This window comes from Curcuma longa, chromosome 4 (assembly GCF_044706935.1).
Source record: "Curcuma longa cultivar G26 ecotype Majalengka, Jawa Barat chromosome 4, ITB_CL_G26_1.1, whole genome shotgun sequence".
In the NCBI taxonomy this organism is placed as follows: Eukaryota; Viridiplantae; Streptophyta; class Magnoliopsida; order Zingiberales; family Zingiberaceae; genus Curcuma; species Curcuma longa.
In genome coordinates, this window is record NC_133864.1 from 6,965,033 (window position 1) to 6,986,129 (window position 21,097).

The 21,097-nt window shown below is 36.4% G+C and overlaps 3 protein-coding genes and 1 pseudogene across 5 annotated transcripts; all 4 read left to right on the forward strand.

Annotated features, from left to right (window-relative positions):
- The first annotated feature begins 900 nt into the window (after nucleotides 1-900).
- Nucleotides 901-1,705, forward strand: LOC141828314 (uncharacterized). Its single transcript, XM_074715721.1, has one exon. It carries the CDS (start codon nucleotides 1,097-1,099, stop codon nucleotides 1,607-1,609), a length of 513 nt encoding a protein of 170 aa, XP_074571822.1. The 5' UTR covers nucleotides 901-1,096; the 3' UTR covers nucleotides 1,610-1,705.
- A 3,650-nt stretch (nucleotides 1,706-5,355) lies between these two features.
- Nucleotides 5,356-7,365, forward strand: LOC141827370 (endoglucanase 5-like; annotated as a pseudogene).
- A 1,417-nt stretch (nucleotides 7,366-8,782) lies between these two features.
- On the forward strand, nucleotides 8,783-14,296 carry LOC141827425 (uncharacterized). 3 transcript variants are annotated; one of them, XM_074714666.1, is made up of 7 exons: nucleotides 8,783-9,112; nucleotides 9,432-9,574; nucleotides 10,583-10,726; nucleotides 12,664-12,849; nucleotides 13,158-13,282; nucleotides 13,578-13,838; nucleotides 14,125-14,296. In XM_074714666.1, the coding sequence occupies exons 1-6, from the start codon at nucleotides 8,908-8,910 to the stop codon at nucleotides 13,804-13,806; spliced, it is 1,032 nt and encodes a 343-aa protein (XP_074570767.1). In that variant the 5' UTR covers nucleotides 8,783-8,907; the 3' UTR covers nucleotides 13,807-13,838; nucleotides 14,125-14,296. The 3 variants fall into 3 exon arrangements, with proteins under 3 accessions (XP_074570767.1, XP_074570766.1, XP_074570768.1); XM_074714665.1 differs by lacking the exon at nucleotides 14,125-14,296 and having other exon boundaries at nucleotides 13,578-14,020; XM_074714667.1 differs by lacking the exon at nucleotides 14,125-14,296 and having other exon boundaries at nucleotides 9,432-9,568; nucleotides 13,578-14,020.
- Nucleotides 14,297-15,757: 1,461 nt separating this feature from the next.
- LOC141828633 (biogenesis of lysosome-related organelles complex 1 subunit 2) lies at nucleotides 15,758-18,527 on the forward strand. The gene is made up of 2 exons (XM_074716094.1): nucleotides 15,758-15,888; nucleotides 18,107-18,527. The coding sequence occupies exons 1-2, from the start codon at nucleotides 15,787-15,789 to the stop codon at nucleotides 18,374-18,376; spliced, it is 372 nt and encodes a 123-aa protein (XP_074572195.1). The 5' UTR covers nucleotides 15,758-15,786; the 3' UTR covers nucleotides 18,377-18,527.
- Nucleotides 18,528-21,097: the final 2,570 nt, after the last annotated feature.

A 21,097-nucleotide genomic window follows, 5' to 3' on the forward strand; every position in this document is an offset into this window, starting at 1 on the left:
TGTGAATTAATGATAATATGATGATTATCCTGTGAGTAGGATCGCACCTAAAGTCTAATGGCTTACAAGTCATGTCTTTGTTACCTCACCTTCATCTCATGGCATGAGGCCACACACTCAAGGTCAAGCTTCAAGTCACAACACACCTACTCTTCACCAACCAACCAAGGACAGACATGGTTAGATGAGCCACAATCAAAAAAGCATAATTGAATAGATATAGATATGTAGAGAATTGATCTTATAGTCCCGGGACATAATTGAGTTGGTTATGACGGAACAGAGTTGTTGAAGTAGGTAAGGGTCGAATCTTAATGAAGTCGAGGTAATATTCTCCTTCGTCGTAGTCAATTGTAATTTTTTGATTTAGCTGTTCATATATAGTCGTGAAGCTTAATTCTCTCTTTGAAAGTGTTATAACCTAATCTATAGGCTTCAACCACAACAACTTATCCAAATTTATAGATGTTTGACTAAACTTGATAAAATTATCTACTTTATAATCTGAAACAACTAAACTAATAAGCCATTAAATATAAATTTTTAATTCGACTCGGTTTGATTGAGTATGATTTATTAAATTTAACTAAGAAAACATACTCCTATCTCGTGCTACTATTTTGCAATGCCCATATAGATTTACTATCATCATTTCATAGTTTCCACTTATACAAAATATTCGTGAAATGTATCATTATATTTATATTTTACTTCTCACATTTTAATAAGCATTATCAATCCATCCTTGTTTGTATGAGCACTTTTGCTAATACCAAAGTTGATAATGGTAGGAGGGCAAAATGACAATGGTGGAGTGTAGGAGCATTTCGATGATGTTTCCGAAAGCATGAGGGGTAAAATGATAAATATGAAAATTTCATGGGCAGTTTGAAAAAGAAATTAATGTGTGGGGGTGAAAATTAAGATGAAATTTGTTTACTGCTGCATAAAGAGATAATGGTGCTCTCTCTCTCTATTTCTATCCTCTATCTCTGTCTCTGTCCATCGCCAGGTACCTCGTTCTAGTGCGCCACCTTTGCCCCTTCTTCTCCCATTAAAAAGCCCTCTTTTTTTGTCGTTCCGTCGCCGGCGTGCGATGAAGAAGCTCGGCGACGGAAAGGGGCGGAAGGTTCACCCAGCCCCGGCGCCGCAAGACCAGCTGGCGGCGCTCCCCGCGGCCGTGCTGGCGCTGGCGGCGGCGCTGACCTCGGAGGATCAGGAAGTCCTGGCCTACTTGCTCTCCGGCGGCGGGAGGGCGTGGAGGGAGCGGCGGCGGGCGCACCCCCCGGAGCTGGGCTGCGCCTGCTTCGGGTGCTACAAGAGCTTCTGGGCGCGGTGGGACGCCTCGCCGAACCGGCACGTCATCCACCGCATCATCGACGCCGTCGAGGAGGGCCTGGAGAGCAAGGACCAGCGCGGCGGCGTCGGCGGCGGCGGGGGACACCGCCGGAGGCAGAGAGGGAGGAAAGGCGGCGACTTGGCGACGGCGGAGGGCCAGGAATTAGGAGGGCTTTCGGGTGGTGATGATGGTGATCAATACCATGAAGAAGAAGAAGATGAGAGGAGGAGGAGGAAGACGAAGGCAGTGATGAGAGCAAGAGCTCAGTGAGGAGGTTGATGAGATTTATTGGGGAAAGTGTTTGGGGAGCTTGGAATTGAATGAAAGCACAGATGATGGAGATAAACAAGGCTATTGAATTCTTTACCTATTTTGTCACCTGTTTGCTTGATCGATCTCATTTCTTTGACAGAGAAAGAAGAACATAACCTCCTTTCTATTGCCTCTTTGCTTCTCTAGTTTCTGTTTATGTAAACAAAAACTGATTTTTAAGTTTGCTAGATCCCAAGTTTCCAAACTTACAACTGATGATTTGTGACTTTAAATGGCCTGTTTATCCAGAGAGAATCCAATTTTATAGATATTTGGTTATTGTTGATAATTAAAATTAATATGAAGCTAGCGTATATTTCATGTTTTGTTTAGCTAATTGACAAATAATCTTGTCCATTTTAAAACCTACTATGCTATAAATAATTATCAATTTTTTATTTGTTTGATTCTTGTTATCCATTAGAATGCGTTGTGTTTTAAAAAATTGTAACTTATACGATTCTAGTAAATACGAGTATTCATTTTAAACATTTAATTATTTATTTAATATATTGATAAAAAATTTATTTATGAGTATGATTAATATTAACGAGTATACATGTATTTAAATTTATTTATTTAATTTAATATATTTAACAAATATAAATAAATTTTTACCAAGTTAAATATTAAGTTTATTCGCGGCCTCCATGGAATTTAATCCATCAAGCTTGAGCTGCTGTGGAAGAAAAGAGCGGTTGTTAATAATTTTCTATCACTTCCTTCCTGGTTTAACTGGTTATCTTAATGGAGGGATCAAATTATAGCTTATTCTCTTTTTCTTATTAATTATTAATTTAAAGAAGGAAGTAAAATATAAATTATCAAAAATATTAAAAATATTTAATGTATATGTTTATAGATCTCACCTTAATTTTATATATATATATTCTCTATTCTTTATAATTTCTTTTACTTATTATTTAAATTTAAAACTTTTAAATATTTTTTAAAAATAACACATTAAATCAGAATCATATTATATTAGTTAATTTACTTTTCAACTCATGTTAGGATCATTTTTAAAATATCATCAAGATTCAATCAATTTTTTTTTAAAATAAAAAAATATTTTATTGAATATTACATGTTTAGTTAAATGAGTATATATATATATATATATGAAAAATGTATATATATATATATATATATATAATCAAAATTACAACTAAAGCAAGCTTAATTGGGCCAAGTCTTTTCAGTCCCGGCCCAAATAAAACTGTGTTTCTAGCAAAAAGATAAGCATGTAAAGGGGAAAAAATAGTGAAAAAAACATTATTAGGATTGAAATTAACATCTAGACTATTCTTAGTTACGTTAATTACAAGATATATTTTTATTTAAGATTATATTATAATTAAACCTTTCAACTTCATAATAAAGTCCCTTTATGTATAAAACTTTATTATGGTTAGTCCATTTTGTTGTAGATTTAGGAGACACGCAAGTTTCTAATAGAAGTATTCTATTCTATGCTATTTGAATTGGGTGTGGAGGACCATAACAATCAAATTGACCCATTGACTGAATCAAAAATTTTAGACTTGACTCACTCTCATGTTGGATTTTCTTATATTATATATATATAAGAAAATAAAAAGAAAATAGATGAAGATCAAACATTGACAAAAAATCATTAAGTATCATTTTTGTTAAAAGAATTGAACCTTTTAAAAAAATAAATTAAAATAGCATTATTATATTTCTTATAAAAAATATTTTTATTTTAACATTATTATATATGAATCACTTTGTAACTGTTGCAATGTGTTATAATTCATACAGTAGGTTAGTAAAAAAAACATAAACTTAATCTAAATCACTTCAACATATTTAAAATAATCCATAAAAGGTCATTTAAAATGATTTTGACCCTGTTGAAATAATTTTTATATATATATAGTATTTTTGTAGTCAGGAAATTAAAGTATTTTCAATATGAGATATATACTGTGTGCCCTTTAACTTTTTTTTTTTAATGTCCTTTTAATTTTAATAATTTTGATAATTAAGAGTTCTCTTTTAATTTTTATCCTTAAAACATTGAAGGAAAAAAAAAAGAAGTTCTTCCACTTTGATCCCAAAAGACTGGATCAATCCACACGCAGTCAACAATTCTCATATCATCTTTGATATTCCTCTCCTCTCCTCCCATGAAACTTCTCGTCGCTTTACCTTCTGCATGAGAGCACACAATTCAAGAGCTCCATCACTTTCATTGAACAAGTCCACACCAAAGCTGCATGACTCTCCTCAGCGTCTACGCTGATGAGGAAATTAACTCTTCTTCGTTTTAATTTATTGATTTAGTTCAGTTCTATATATATATCATCGTTATTGTTTTCAGAAACTTCATACAAAAACGGTGAATCACATGTGTCTTTCAGTCAGAGTCAGAAACTGAAAGATGGAGAAAAAGAAAGCCAAAACTTTTTTGCATGTTTATTTTTCTGCATGTTTTTCTGGAGATGCAGTTATGGCGATCGAGAAGAGGAGTTCTTCAACAGCTAGCGCCGGCCCATTCCATTCAAGTGAAGACAAAGAGGATGTTGATCGGCTGTAAATGCGACGCTGAACTTGACCGCCTACCCAAAGGATTCGATCGATCGAGCGAAGCTAGAAATAATTAATAATGGATGCAGAAATTCCTCGCTAGATTAGATTGTTTGAATCATCTGATCGATTTTGTCTTCAATGCGATGATATATAATTAATGTGTGTTTGTTTGAGTGGAAAATAAGGGAAGAGACAAAAGTAGTAGTGTGATCCATGATTGATTGTTTGTTCAAGTAAACACATCCTTTCCATAGATTTAGGCAGAGTTTGACTCCTAAATTTAAAAAATAATAATAATAATAATTTTGAGTTGCCTCTATTTCTTCATGATGTATATTTTTTAAGAGATATTATCATTCAATTGAATTTTATATAAAAACTTAAAAAGTATCATAGACTCAAAAAACAAAATATTCAATCTTCAAAACCTAACTCACTCTAATAGTGGTATGATCAAACGTTGATAAGTCCAACCCTATTGAAGGTTTGATTGGATTGGATTGACCATGAATGAGTAGATTAGAGGGCTATTCAAGTTGGTGGTCCAAGAAAGTTGGAGAGATAAGTATTCGCTAGGAGAGACTTCATTAGTGAAGTTAATTAGTCCTAATAGTCAAAGCCAAAAAAACTACACAAATAATCTTGCATTACTACTATTTTTCTTAAAATATCTACTAAAAGAATAGAGTAGGAAAACCTATAATTACAGAAATTCTTATAAATTAAATTCTGTTTAACAATAATACTTCGATTTCCAACCCTTTCCCACTAGCCGTAAATGAACTGTGCTGATTAATGATTTTAAAGCAACATAGATATCTAAATAAAGAGTCATTTAAATCTTAATCTTTCAGCTTAATAAAAAATAGAAGAAAAACTCTTAAAATATATTATATATCTTTTATACACATGTTGTTATTTTAAAAATAATATTTGCAACATTAAATTAAACGCCCCAAAAAAATTTGGTAAGAATGGTCATTAGAAGGTAGGACGGGCTGGACTAATTACATACTTAATTAACGCCATCTTTTCCACCTATTAATTTTTCATTAATTACGATGTTTTTTTTTTCATTGTATAAATCTCAATTTCTTCATTTGAAAGATCTGAACTTCTTCTTCTTCCTCTCTTCTCCAATTGCTTGCATGGAGAAAATCGAGGAGGAGTATCGCAAGATCTTTCTTCTTCTTTTTCTTTTTCTTGTCGAGTGTGCCTCGCCTTGTAGCCTTTGACTACGGCGAGGCGCTCTCGAAGAGCTTGCTCTACTTTGAGGCGCAGCGCTCCGGCCGCCTCCCCCACCGCCAGCGTATCTCCTGGCGGGCTGACTCCGGTCTCACCGACGGCCTCGAACAGAGAGTGCGTTAAATTTTGCCGTCGAGCTGTTTTTGTTCTTGCTATTTTGAGCTTTGCTATTAATTAATGGCATTGCAGGTTGATTTGGTGGGAGGGTACTACGACGCCGGCGACCACGTCAAGTTTGGGCTGCCGATGGCGTTCACGGCGACGATGCTGGCGTGGGGGGCGGCGGAATACGGCGGCGCGATCGCGGCGGCTGGGGAGATGGAGCACGCGCTGGCGGCCATCAAGTGGGCGACCGACTACTTCATCAAGGCGCACACCCGCCCCGACCTCCTCTGGGCGCAGGTGCGTATAGACTCCCAACCCGTCCGTCGGAGTTCCTTAATCCGCCGACGAACCGCTAATTCGACCGGGATCGGGTGGCGATCGCTGATCAGGTAGGGGAAGGGGGCAGCGACCACTACTGCTGGCAGCGGCCGGAGGACATGACGACGTCCAGGCAAGCGTACAGGGTCGACGCCGACCACCCGGGGACGGAGGTGGCGGCGGAGACTGCGGCGGCGCTGGCGGCAGCGGCGACCGTGTTCAGGAGCACCAACCCACGCTACTCGCGCCTACTACTCCACCACGCCCAACAGTTGTTTGACTTCGGGGACAAGTACAGGGGGAGGTACGACGACAGCATTCCGGCCGCGAAGAGCTACTACCCGTCGGTGAGCGGCTACGGCGACGAGCTGCTCTGGGCGGCAATGTGGCTGCACCGGGCGACGGGGCAAGCCAAGTACCTGACCTACGCGGTGGAGAAGGCGGCGGAGTTGGGCGGCGCCGGCTGGGCTGTGTCCGAGTTCAGCTGGGACATCAAGTACGCAGGCTTGCAAATTCTCGCCTCAAAGGTAAAATAATTTTTTTTAAAAAAATAATATTTATATATTTATATTATATATATTTAATTTTTAAAAAAATAGACTTAGTTTGGTAGGAACACGTACCAAAAACACCTACTAGAAGGAAGCTCAAGTAGGTTTGAATTTGTAGTCAGCCACTGGTAATCCACTTAATGACTAAATTTTTAGTAATAACTAAATAATTCATCTTATTCTTTTTTTTTAATATATTTGTAGCTTTTGATGGAAGAAGGGAGAAGGAATTTAGAAGAGAAACAAGTAGAGGTATTAGAGCATTAATACAGATCCAAAGCTCAGCATTACATTTGTTCTTGCCTCAACATGAACAACCCCGATAGCAATAGCAATGTTCGTCTCACTCCCGGCGGTCTCCTCTTTGTTCGAGAGTGGAACAACATGCAGTACGTGGCCGGCGCCGCCTTCCTCCTCACCGTCTACTCTGATTACTTGACTGCCCAGAGCCAGGTGTTGCATTGTCCCCGAGGATCCTCGAGTCCTCGGGAGATCTTATCCTTCGTGAAGGCTCAAGTCGACTACATGTTGGGCTCGAACCCGTTGGGCATGAGCTACATGGTGGGGTTCGGACCCAAGTACCCCAAGCGGGTGCACCATCGAGCCGCTTCGACCATATCTTACAAGAAAGATGGGTCCTTCATAGGGTGTGCTCAAGGCTATGACAAGTGGTTTGGACGACGCAAGGAGAACCCAAACGTTCTCGTCGGCGCCATCGTCGGCGGCCCGAATGCTAAGGACGAGTTCAGGGATACGAGGGAGAACTACATGCAAACGGAGGCGTGCACTTACAATACTGCACCGATGGTGGGAGTGTTTGCCAAGTTGCATCATTTGGAAGCACAAAACAACTCATCGAGTGTGAGTGACCATTGACTTCATTAATTAATAGGCAGATAGGGAAAGAAAGAAAGAAAGAAAGAACAGCATATACAGATTAAATGGTTTTCATCTACAGGCAATATCATGTTTGTAAATAGTTTCTTTAGACTTTGTGAAACAAAATCAGCAATAGCTGCACTTTCAAAGAGATGAATGGATAAGAAACTCACCAAATCGATATCATTGAGCAGTGTTTTGGGCGATTCGGCCTCATCACTGAAGGACGGAGCAATTGCATCTGGAGACTGCACTGTTCTTAAAGATGATGCTCCTCCAAATATTCTGCATATCATATGGAACCTGATGGGAGCTCATTACAAGCTTTGGAGCTTGATGCAGAATTGGATTGGAATTCTTCATATCAAAATGAAAGAAGTGAGTCCATTCTTCATGCTGGAGAGCATGAACAAAAACACCATCTCCAACGAGATCAACCTGATTGTGTGAGTTGTTGAATTTTTGGTTTTGTTCGAGTAGCCAGAAGGCTGCGAGGATTGCAATTGAGCCTCCTGAAGAATGCATGCTCGTTGCACCTGTAATTGAAATTTCAATCAAGCGATTCCCTGTTGTGCAGGAAAAAGATTCTGAATTTCACTGCGGAAAAGGAACGAACACGTAATAGGCAATTTTGCATTCACAAAGATTTCAAGTAAAATGTTTTCGAATCAGTAGCTTGAAATATTTAGAAAATGTGGAAGTGATTATTTCATAGAAAAACTGATTAAAGCTGCGATTTCTATTCTCGCTTACAATCGCAGCAAGTAAAATTCAATTATTAGCTTGAAATGTTGGGAAAAGATGAGCAAAGCTTCAATTGATCATCTTGTAATATCAAAGTTGGGATTTTTTTTTAATCCTCGTTTTCTGTCACAGCAACCCAAATCTCTTCGAATTATTAGCTTGAAATGTTCGGAAGAGACGAGAAAAGTTCGAGTTAGCAAAATCTGGATTGAAGTCGGGATGGATTCTGTTTTTGAATAGGTCACCTCCGTTGGAATCGGAGAAGCGTCGAGCGATTCTTGAAGGAACGGAGAAAGGCTCCATTGGAGGCGGCGGCGGAGGCGTCGTCCCCGACGCTCTTGATCGAGGAGAAGAGGGCCGCATCGAGCTCGGTTTCGCCGTAGTGGGAGCGGGAGTATTCAGTCCTGCGAGAGGCTGCCCTCCTTCGCCATTTTCCTTCTCAATCCTTTTCGACCTCCCTCGCCGTCGTCGGAGAGAGAGAGAGAACGAACAAGAGAGCTGCCGAGGATTGTTCCATGAACTGGGTCCGCCGGCGTTGACTTAAGTGAAGGACGTTGACTCAATCTCAGTTCGCAAACACATTATTTATAAATTAAATAATGAATAAAATTATTTTCCCTTTTTTCTTACATTTTTCATTTATCTTTCCATCTATTTTTTAAATTCTGTTACTTGTAATTTTGGAATTCGTATCATTTATATATTTAAGTTGACTTCTCGACCACAGCAGAAATCTTGCTCAAGAACAATTTTAGGTTTTTAGATTGCTGGATTCCACAAAGCAAAACATTTTCCAGATTCATTCCAAGGTTTAAGGGAAAGAGAGAAAGAGAGAGGGCGAGAGAAAGAGTAGGAGAGATGGGATGCTCCATCTCGGGCCTTAACGCCCTCTACGACGCCGTCAACGGCGGCGGCGACGTCTGGATCAACGACAACCGCTTCCGGATCCTGAGGCAGCTCGGCGAGGGCGGATTCGCCTTCGTCTTCCTCGTCAAAGAGGTCGTCGCCGACGGCAACTCCACTCTAGCTAGCAAGAAGTCGATCAATCCCTCCCACCTCTCAGGTATGGCGCCGCGCCATGTATGCCATCAATCTACACTTTCCTTGTTCGAAATCAACTCTGGTTTCTAAGTCGTGCTATTGGTACTCTGATCGGCTGTTCTTTGCCCCCACCCCCCCGCGAATGTTTCTTGTGGTCTAGTTTAGTCGACTGCATTACTCCTTTGTTCTGTGTGAAAAAGGGTTCTCCATTACGGAATAGTTCGTCGGATCTAGTCGAAATCGCAACTCATTAGATCATCTGGAAGACTTAAAAACCCTGGGACAAGTTATTTGTTGTAGTTGTACAATGAACAAATTTGATGATTTATGCTTTGCTTTAGATGATGGAACATATGCCATGAAGAAAGTCATTATCCAAACAGAGGAGCAGCTGGAGCTGGTTAAGCAGGAGATCCACGTCTCGTCCCTGTTCGATCATCCTAATTTGCTTCCTCTCATTGACCATGCTATCATTCCTGTAAAGGTCTAAATTTCTTTCGAGTTCTCTGTTGTTTTTTTATAATTAAAAGTAAATATTGATGTTTATCATTTAGCTTGATGACAAATCCATCTTAATAGTAAGGGAGGATTAAAGGTTTTGTCATACTTTAGTATTATTAGTTTCTAAATCGATTTGCAAACATGTGTGTTACTTATGGGGCTGGAATATTTTGCATTTTCCTATGCTTGTTAAACTCTTGATTACTAATTAAAACATTTGTATATCATCCTTCTTGCAAACTTTCTAATCATATATGATGGAATAATTGCTTGATTTGATTACAAACCGGTGGTAGTTGAAGAAAAATTAAACAGAATACACAAATCTAGCATGCCGTGATATATTCGAAGGACTATCATATTGCTAAGCATATTGACTTTCTTTTTACACTTTTTTATTCAGCTTGGCAAGTTAAACTGATGCTTGTTCAATCTATGTAGTTTAAGTTTATCTATACCAAATTCTTCATCAAAAGCAACAATTTGATCCCTTGGATGGTTTGAACTTAAAACTATTTTACAGTAAACACTTGCTACAAGTGCATTTATGTTTGGTGCAAGGGCATTCATCAATAGAACTTAGTTGAGATATATTATCCTCCATTATTTGCAGCATACTTGCTAGCTAACATTTTGACTTTTTACTCTATAGTATGAAGTCCTTGATTACATGTATTGTTTAAATATATTGTGCACATACACCAAAGTTCTTGAATTGAATAATTGATTGGATCATTATTCATAATCTTTCAAAGAAACATCAATTTTGTTTCATGAAAGTCATAAAGAGTTGAATTTTTCATGCTTGAACTATTGCTGATTTATATAACTGAAACTGTAGGACTATTTTTTATTTTCACGAACTTGTTGGACATTGTAGGTCACTTTGTGCTAAAGAGGTTGCTCATGTTATTTTCTTTCATTATCATTGATAGATGAAATATTTATTTGACATGATAAGTTGAGTACTGCTTTATTTATTGGCATATAGGGTACACAAGATGGAGCGCGAAAGTATGAAGCCTACTTGTTGTTCCCTGTTCATCTGGATGGAACTTTACTTGATCTGTCAAAAAGTATGCAATCAAAGAAGGAAAGCTTTCCAACAATCACGGTTCTTCTCATCTTCAGACAGGTAAACTTATCTTCTTTTCCTCATATTTGGTTCATTTATTGTGAATGCATCTAACATACAAAAGTTGTGCATCATCAAAATCGATTCAATGGTCAAATTCATTTGGTTTGATCAGAGATTGTTCTGCTTGGCAACTTTTCAATTGCGTACCTTTTATAATTACCATAATGTTATTCAGTAATTTTGATCCATGTGTTAAAATATGGATAGATAAAAACAGGAGCTACTAACTCTTCTCTATTTTGCCTAAAATCTTGCCTAAAAAAATCTTGGCAATGAAGAATTGAAGTTAGAGCTATGTATCAGTAATTACCAGATTGAAACAGAAATAACAAAAAAAAGTTTTAAGTTGCTCCATAAAAGCATAAAACATTTTACCAGACCATTGACTTCTTCCAAACAAATAAAAGTTGTGCGGTGATGAATGTGTCATACGATAGATGAGTTGACAAGAATTACTTATTTTTCTATTTCTTGAACAAATCAATTTTGTCTTTGAACTGCAAGTGGTACTGGAAACGAGGAACTGTTTACGTTGCTTTGACTGAAATTCTTATGTTTTCATCCACTAACTGCTTGCTTGTCAAGCTTTTGCATCTTAGACTCTCTTATTATATTCATAAGTTGAAGCATATGAAGGGGTTTGCAACCATTGCAAGTGGCTTTTCCCCTTTTGGTTTCTAAGCAATATCTTAGTGCTGCCGCTGCAATGGTTATTTATCCTTTGAAATTTCTAGGAAATATTCTAGCGCCACTGATGCAACTAACCTTTTACATTTCTGCATTCCACAAGGATTTTTCTGAATTTATAACAATTCTTTGCTCGGCCCAAGTTCAAAGTGGCACAACATGGCAATTATGTGTGAGTGTCATTTCTGAGAGAAAAAATTGTGCTTTCAGGTTGTAAAATTTGCCACCAGTTGTTTCTGTAAAGACAACTAGCTGGTTGTTTGGAAATTCATCACTCTTGAAATGATAAACGTGATCTATGTAGGGATTAAAATTTCTTTTTGAGCTGGAGTTTTGGTGGTGGATTGGAATGAGGTGATTTAAGTACTGTGTTGAAGTTTCATTCCGTCACATGGTGTCAATTGAAAATTGAAGATTGAGAGAGGATGAAAATGTAGAAGAAAAAAAGAGAGAGGACAATTACACACTTGGGGTCAAGGTTCATTTTACTCTCTCTTAGTTTATTTACCTATAAAAATAAGATTACAGTAATCATATTAATTAAATATTAGTAGTACTATACCGTATCGATATTCGCATGTTTCACTATGTGTTAAAGCATGCCAAGATGAATCCAAATAAGATTTACTCATTAATGTTATTTCTCTCTCTCTTTTTAAAGACTGATCAATAGTTAATTGAATTAAAATTATTTTACTCATATTTACTTTTAATGTTTATCTAGATGAATTATTTGAGGTTTACTCCTACAATCTTCTTCTCAAGTAGTTTACTTTTTAAAAATCAAAGCATAACAATTACATAATCAATTAGATTAGAATTTTAGAAAAAATAAATTATAAAATAATAACAATCATTACTTGGAATCATCTTGATGTTGGGGTGTGCAGCTATGTTGAGTGCATTGTTAGTGCATGTGACATGGGTGAGATTACTCATGTCATTATTATCGATACAGTATGTTTCAACTATGCTGCCAAACATAGTATGAGATTTCAAACTATGCATTGATGCCTCATGGACCATTAGTTTTATTAAACTTGATTTTGTATTCAATAAGATATGGTGGTGTTGATTGATCTCGATAACAACGTCGTGGCCTATGTGGACATGAGTTTGCATACTTTAAAGCAGCTAGTTGCTTTCTCAGCCTTCTATTGTTATATAGTCTTCTGGTTTAGTAATTTTACCATTCACTATCCACGTATGAATACCAGTATGACATATTGCCTTTTGTCTATATGCAGCTTTGTGATGGCCTAAAGCACATGCATAGTTTTGATCCTCCATACGCTCATAATGATGTAAAACCGGGTAATGTTCTCATAACACACAAGACGGGACAGCCACCTGTTGCTATTTTAATGGATTTTGGAAGTGCACAGCCTGCGAGAAAAGAAATTCGCTCAAGGTCAGAGGCATTGCAGTTACAGGTAGGAATCAATTTGCTCTCTGAGAAGTGGTTGGTTCGAACATTATGCATTGTTTGTTTGTGCTAGTAATTAAATTCTCAAAAGCTTTAAAGTTCAAAATACGATGATCTTTCTGCAGTTCATCATATTAGTATGTTCAAGATAGTTTGGTAATGTTGTTTCAATTATTTCAAGGATGTATTAACTCCATGTTGCAGTCATTTATCTATTTGCATCTACTAAGTCTGATTAACATTCGTGGTATTGCTAACAAAAAAATTGATGAAAGTTTAAGCCTTTTTTTGCTTGTTTGATGAATTTCTGCTTAGGAGTGGGCTAGTGAGCATTGTTCTGCACCTTTTCGGGCTCCTGAGTTGTGGGACTGCCCAAGCCATGCGGATATTGATGAAAGGACAGATATATGGTCTCTTGGATGTACATTATACGCAATAATGTGAGATTGTTTACGCCCTCTCCTATTATGCTAATTACTTTCGATTATTATGTTCTCTTCCATTTTGTTAGATTTTTCTCGACCTAGTACAAATGTGTAAATTGTATGACTAATGGCATTTACATACCTTTTGAGGTTAAGCATGTGATAAAGTAGATCTATATTCTATAGTAGTACCAAGTAACATCCATAGTTCCTAAAGAACCTTTAGATCAAACAGAAAGCCTTTCGAATAACATTTATTGGCTGAGTTGCGATACCGCCCGGGTCTGAATTAGCTGTTGGTTCTTGGCAGGTATGGCACGTCCCCTTTTGAGTATGTGCTCGGCGAGTCAGGAGGTAGCTTACAGTTAGCTGTCATGAATGCCCAGATCAAATGGCCATCCGAACCAAACCTGAACCCTTACCCTAAGCCCCTCCGCCAGTTCGTGGCATGGATGCTACAGCCCCAAGCTGCAATGAGGCCAAACATTGATGACATAATCATCCATGTAGACAAGTTCATATCCAAGTACTCATCCTGAAGTGTGAAGAAATTGTTTGTGGATTGACCTTTGTAAGTTTATTTTTTTTCGGGTTGTATTTACCCTTTTATGCGATGAAATTCGGTAGATTCAACAAAAGGGGAGTTTTGACGCAACGGTAAAGTTATTATATAGCTTGTAGTTACGTGTTCGAGTCGCGGAAGCAAACTCTTGCAATGTAAATCCCGTATATATCAATGATTGCTTAGAGTGCAGGGATTGCTGAAATTCAGTTACTTCTAATCCATTTTATTGACTTAATTTCAGAGTACATATATAATTGATTACATTCTTGAATCAGTTATATATTAAGCACAGGATTAGGAGCAAGAAGATGGCGATTATATTGATGAGCATGACTAGTGCTTGTAGAGTTGCACGTCCATCGGCAGACGCAGAAGAAGAAAACATAGCAGTGCCCACTCTCTCGCCCCTGCTTTATGCATGATTCTCTGCACTTTTTATCTGTGAAGCAAATCCCTCGATATTTCTTGTTCAACTTAATGCACACTGAGTCCTTTGGAGATATTTCTGCAATGGTTTCGATCAGTAACTATATTCTGCTGTTGATTAATTTCATCATTTGACTATCTAGCAGATTGATTAACTGATAGAAGATTACCTGAAGCAGTGTTGTAATGAGAACCCTGAAGAAGCAGCAGCATTATTAGGAGGAAGCATATGGACTTCATAGTGCTCAACTTACTATACAAAAGGGTACTCAGACCTTTAGCTTTATAATGGTGGAAAACTGGAAATGGAAGGTGAAATAAATAAATAAATATATATATATGCTGGAATATAATTAATTAGTTTTAAATGGATAGAACTTTTATATTTATCCCGTGGAAGTCTTGCATTGACTGCACTGATTAATGACTACATTAAATAAATTCTTGCATTAACTGCCCTCCTATGTTTATCCATTAGACTTGTACTATTCATCTAGACCACCCAAGCATGGCTCACCTAATCAATACATCTACCCATGTAGATTGTCCAATTTGCTCAACCTAGACGTACATGGCTTTAGACGATGTTGGTGCAACTATGCCCCGAGTGGTGAAGGTCAATTGAGTGATGTTGGGGAGATTACATGAGCAATGATATTAAGTGGTCGAGTCAACCAAGTCACTTTTATGTTAAGTAGGTGACAGGAGAAGTCCAAACAAATTGATATCTGATACTTGATAACCAAATGCTTGATATTAAATAAATTAAATTCACTTAGAGATGAGGCTTATTGGGAAAGAAAGTTTCAAAGTTGATGCCTCGTGAGGTCTATTGGCAAGTTAAGTCTATATGAGTTGAAAGCCTACAAGTGACTTGTGTTTTGGATCTTTATTAGATTTTGATTTAGATGACAACTTGATCTTAGATTGTTTGTAGTTGATCTTTGATTTAGGATGATCTACTCACAAAAGAGAATGTTTTTGATAGTTATGTTGAGAATTCCATTATAGTTCAATGGCTAAAATTCTTTTCTTTGAAACTCTGCATTAGTGCAAACTCTTTTATGTAGGATTGCTCTTTTATTAAATTATTTTATTAAATATTTTTATAAATAACATTCCAACCTGAGGACAAACAGATGGTCATGAGAAATTAATAAATATTTTACCCTAATTTCTTGTCAAATTAAGCATAATACCATTACACTCAAACACATTAAATTCTAATTACATGAGGATGTTAAATTGATAATTATTTTAATTTATCAATTTATTTCACCAAATAATTCGATAAATAATAGAAATCAATTAAGAATGCTGCATTGTGTGCTTTGAAGTTCGAATTAGGTCGATTAAAAATCTTAAAATTTGGATTAACTTAGTAATTTATTCCTTAATTGCAAACCGGTTCGACAGCGTGAACCGGACGGGCAGAACACCCCGACCGGTCCTGCTTGCAATCTCCCGAATCCCGGACCGGCGAAGATGCGAAAGGGGATCCAGAACCGATCAGACCAGGAAGGCGGCGATGGCGGACCAGGAGACGAAGGCGGCGGCGAGGGATGAACTCGCGGAATCGTTGGCGGATCTCTTCGCCAACATCTCCAAGATGGTCAAAGGCGAGCTCGAGGTTTGCCTTCCGAGTAGTCTCTTCGATTCCTTTTCACGATTTTTTTTAGCTGGTGCTGGATCATGTCACTAGCTCAGTTTTAATCAAATGTTATTTTATATAACTCCATCGAAACTACTTCTTTTGTACGCTTGTTTAGGATTCGAATCTGTTGCTACACCATCATTTTCTTCGGGAATTTGGTAATCCTAGAATGATACTTTTTGGCGATTTGTTCCATTTTCTTTTCGGATTCTTACGGCATAACCACCATGAAATAGTTCAGACACAAGTTTCTTCCTATCAGTCAATTTTCATGCTTGAATTACAGAACCATTGTTCCTCAAAGAATGCCCTGTCCTTAAATTTGTTTTCTTTTTATGGTTGCGCTTTTCTGATCGCTTCTGTGTCTTCTATTGACTGATCAACAGGCAATCCATTTCTGTTATTTCAACTTCCTTAAAGTTTAGTTTTTTCTAATGGATGGATTCTTGGCGATGTGCATCTATTACTAGAGGATCGATAGACTAAATTAGTATGGCATGTTCTGGGCAGAAGATAAGGAACAAATTAAATGGCTTTGATGTTGAAATATGAACACAATATGATGGATTGTGCATTAATGTTTTGTAAGATGCTTCAAGATTCATTGTTCATGTGGTCTGCTTGGAAGGAACTGACCTACATTGTGTTGCGCAATGGAAAAGAATTAATTTTGACAAACTAATTGGAATTCTGAAAGTAATTAGGCTTCGCTTTCCATGGCGTGATGACCAAACAAAAGATGGCTGCCGATACAGTGTTTCCTACTCTTTTTTTTCCATGTCCAGGAATCTTCTGCAATAACTATTTTGAGGCAAAAGATCAAGACTAAGATGTCTAAGTTGTAAGAACTGTTAGTCAAGGATGTGTGGATGGTAAAGTAGTATCGAGTGGTATCAGAATGAAGCTTAGTTAACTTGAAGCAATAAATAGATAAATAAATTACAAATAAGGCTTTGTTAACACTGGTATAAACCCTAAACTATTTTGAGGCAAAAGATCAAGACTAAGATGTCTAAGTTGTAAGAACTGTTAGTCAAGGATGTGTGGATGGTAAAGTAGTATCGAGTGGTATCAGAATGAAGCTTAGTTAATTTGAAGCAAAAATAAATAGATAAATAAATTACAAATAAGGCTTTGTTAACACTGGTATGTCAAATACTGCTGATTCTTATTGCTTTTCTATGTAAGATATGTGATCCAGCAAACTAATTTTGTATCTTATTGTCTGCTTGTTTGATGGAACATGTCTTATTGGAAAATTCTCTAATGTGCACAATGGAAAATCATGATCAATGGAAAATATACTCCGAGACTATGGAAAATGTCTAGTTTTGTTTCATTGACCAACCCAACTTCTGGTTCTGGTTGAAGAGGGCAAAGACAAGCTCAAATTGAGGCATCCTCGGTCTACACCAATACATTTTGCATTAGCCCTAGGCATTAGGTTTTGCATTGGCCAATGCTACCTCCCCATCTTGTTGGCAGACACAATGGACATCGATTGGGAAAGGAATGGAATGAATGAAAGGAGGGGAAATATAAAATATCTGATTTTCCTTGTAAAAGTTTTTCTCTGAAAATATTTTATCCATGTAAATTATTTTCCATGAAATAACCATATCTTAGTGTCATTCAAGCATCAAGCTAGTCATGATTCCTTAACATATCAAGTCTCAATATAGCAGGATTCCCTACTTAACATCAAAAATGTTCCACATAGTAGTTTCATGGTGGAAGAATAGTTTCTTTCTGCAGCCATAAGACATTTACAAACATCTTTATATATGTTATATATGCTAATTGCCTATCGGATCCTTGATTGTATGATAGCATAAAATGAGCATAATTGGATTGATGAAGTAGAAATATACACTACTTACCATACACACTTTGCTCAGATGATGTTCTTGTATCATTCGAAAATATGGAACTTCATTTTGATACACGTGCACTTCAAATAATATTCTCTTGCGTGATTGATCACATGTTAGACATCTTAATGTAAAAATATTTCCCCATAACTATTCAAAAAGGAAAGAAAACTACATGTTACTTCTGATGACATTTGGTTTGAAATTGATCAACCTAAAACTCAATAGAATGGGAAATACTTGTTGGCGTTTTCTGTGTTTAGCGGTGGTTTGTTAGAATAGTCAGCTTCGTCTCATTTTAATTGTGAGTTTGTCACATTCAGGGAACAAATAACCAGCTTTTGTTGCTGGAGAAATTGAACCAGAAAGTGGCCGAGGAATACAATGGCTACGGAGACGTTGCGTCTGGTCTGAGAGTATTCGTCGAGCAGCTAAGTGCAAAAAACCATGGTTTTGCCGAGTATGTTCAACAAATCGAGAAGATAGATCAGCAAGTCACTGAATTTGAAGCTGTCATATCGATGCTTGATAAATACACCTCTTTGCTGGAAAGGAAAGTGCAATCTGCCTGTCACAAAATGCCCACTACATGAAAATCTGTTTGCAAACCAACAATTGTATCCCTCCTGTAACAACACTCAAATTATTCCAACGGATGCTTGTTTTGTGACATCCGCTTGTGACCGTGTTGTTACGATTTACGGCTTGTTTGTTTGCCGAAAAAATAATTTTGTTTGCGTTAAATATTTTCTACTGCTTGTTTCTCTTCCGCCAGGTTGTTGAATCCTAATTTTGCCCCTCCATACCATTTTTTTTTTTTGTCAAACTTCATGAGCAAAATTTCGGATGGGATTTAGGTTGGGAGATTTGTATTAGATTAAATTTGAGTTAGATTTGGATCGGATTTAGGTCGAGTTTAAGCCGAGTTCGGGTTGATTCAGATTTAGAGTTTAGGAGATTTTTTTGAGTTAAATTAAAATTTATTTTAAAAATTAAGATGTTTTATATAATATTAGTATAATAATGATAGTCTTCGGAGCATAGTTGAGTTGGTTATGACGGAACAGAATTGTTGAAATGGACAATGGTTGAATCTCGGCGAAGCCGAGACAATGTCCTTCTCTGTCGTAGTCAACTGCAGCTTCTCGATTTACTTCTTTACAGATGGTTGCCGATCGTGTGAGGCCGTTGGGGTGACGGATTCCACCTTTTACTGAAGTATAATAATGATAAAATATTGAGATAAAAATAAAGTGTTGAAAAAATATAATAATAAAAGTTTTTTTTTATTTGAATTTTTTAGATTCGTCGGATTATACAGGTTCAAGTTCTAATAAAGGTGGAATCAGTCATCCTAGACCAACCATATGTGAGGAGGTAAATCAAAAAATTGCAGTTAGCCACGATGGAAGATAGTATTATTTTGATTTCGTCGAGATTCGAACTCTTGTCCTCTTCTACAAGTATGCTCCGTTGTATCCAACTCAGCTATGTTTTGGGAGCAATCTGAATCCTTTCGATCTACCTGAATTGATACTTCTCCGAGCAATTTTTTGAGATGCTGAGAAAAAAAAAAAGAGAGATAAACTAAACACGATGACAAATTAAACCTTTAAATAAGCACCTCGAAAATGAGAAAAAGAAAAACTGTCCACAATCTATCTTCCTTCCTTTAAAAAATCTGGTTCCTTCAAATTGCACCAAGAACTGTACGGAAGATCTGAAAAATAGAGCTTGCACCAACGCAAAATTGATTTTTTTTTTTGTTTATTTGTATGGAAAAGAAACTTTGGAAGAAGTATCCTCATCTTCTACACATGCACTCCACTTCAACACAAGTCTTGTTGATTTTTTGTTTTTGTTTTCATATTCACTATGCATTGAACATTTCAAAGCTTTATATATATATATAGATAGATAGATTTTGATCTTAAAGAGGATGATCACCTTCTAAAAGGTAAAGGGAGTTCTTGAAGTTAGAGTTGGTCCAATTGCCTCAAGCCACACACACTCCTCAAGGACCACACCATGAACATGGAACACCTCGATTTTTATTCTTTAATGAAAAAATTCAAAAAATAATACAATATAATATGAATGCACAAAAATATATGACATAGTAATATGCTTTATAATGTTTGGTCAATCCTACATCTATAAACTTGTTTCTTAAAGAATTATAAAATTGCTTTTCCCTTTGCCACTCTCTTCATTTAAAACACTTTTTTTGGTGTGAGTGTGATCGATCTTAGACTTTGAAGCTTAATTTGTTTGGAACTTCATAGCTTAGGGAGCATGAGAATTGTACAAGGAAATAATTTTTTAAAAAAAAGAGATTATGGTATGTGAACAAATGATTGTCTTGTATTATTCTTGTATTAGCGTATTCAGTGCATTGTTCAAACCGAGATTGTTATATGCATAGACTATACGTAGCCTATCACCAATGTAACTTATGTATCCCTCTACGTTTAGAGTTGACAATATTATATTAAACACAAACAAATAGTACAAGATAATTTAATTTGATCGATAATACAATCAATATATATAAAAATTTAAAAGTGGCATAACACCAATCACATGTATAATAAGTCATGAATTAATACATTTACAAAATGACACTACTTGAGAATATACATATATATATATATATATATATATATATAATAACGTTTATGTTCTACAGCTTAACAAATCAGTTTTATAAAATTCATATCTTTTAATATGGGTTCAAATTATAACCAACAACTCTTTATAAGATTATTGCTTTAAACAAAGCGCCTCGCGGTGTAGCTAAGTTGATACCCAGGTGATAAATTTATAATAATTGCTTTAAACAAAACAATGCAAAACCACCCATAAGTAATGTCTGTGTTTATAAACAGAATTGCAAATAAATCAATCGAGCCAAACTTTATGTTATTAAAACTATTGAAGTCATCGTTGAGACTAAAATAAATTAAGATTGAAATAATTATTCAAGTTTGACTTGATTTTTTTTATGAGCTTGAGATTAATTCAAAATTGAACTTGATTTATTTAGATGTTATCGAATTTTCGAGCTTGATTATTTGAAATTTTTTATATTTTTAAACTTATTTGATTTATTAACGAGTTTGATATTGTTCATTTTGAGGATCTATTTGTTTATTTACATTTGATAAAAGATTTATTGATAAATATGATACACAATTTTTATTAGGCAAACATTAAATGGGCACCCATTATTTGTAAAATCGTCCAATGAGCGCTCCATTTTCAATTAAAGTCGGCATCCTTTTAATGATTTTATCTTGAAAATACCCCTTGAT

Bases quoted from the DNA above. Each gene is read 5' to 3' on its own strand.
- LOC141828633 (XM_074716094.1), top strand. From the start codon at position 15,787: ATGGCGGACCAGGAGACGAAGGCGGCGGCGAGGGATGAACTCGCGGAA. The intron at 15,889-18,106 runs GTTTGCCTTCCG...TGTCACATTCAG, and splicing joins TGGTCAAAGGCGAGCTCGAG to GGAACAAATAACCAGCTTTT.
- LOC141827425 (XM_074714666.1), top strand. From the start codon at position 8,908: ATGGGATGCTCCATCTCGGGCCTTAACGCCCTCTACGACGCCGTCAAC. The intron at 10,727-12,663 runs GTAAACTTATCT...GTCTATATGCAG, and splicing joins TTCTTCTCATCTTCAGACAG to CTTTGTGATGGCCTAAAGCA. The intron at 12,850-13,157 runs GTAGGAATCAAT...ATTTCTGCTTAG, and splicing joins CAGAGGCATTGCAGTTACAG to GAGTGGGCTAGTGAGCATTG.
- LOC141828314 (XM_074715721.1), top strand. From the start codon at position 1,097: ATGAAGAAGCTCGGCGACGGAAAGGGGCGGAAGGTTCACCCAGCCCCG.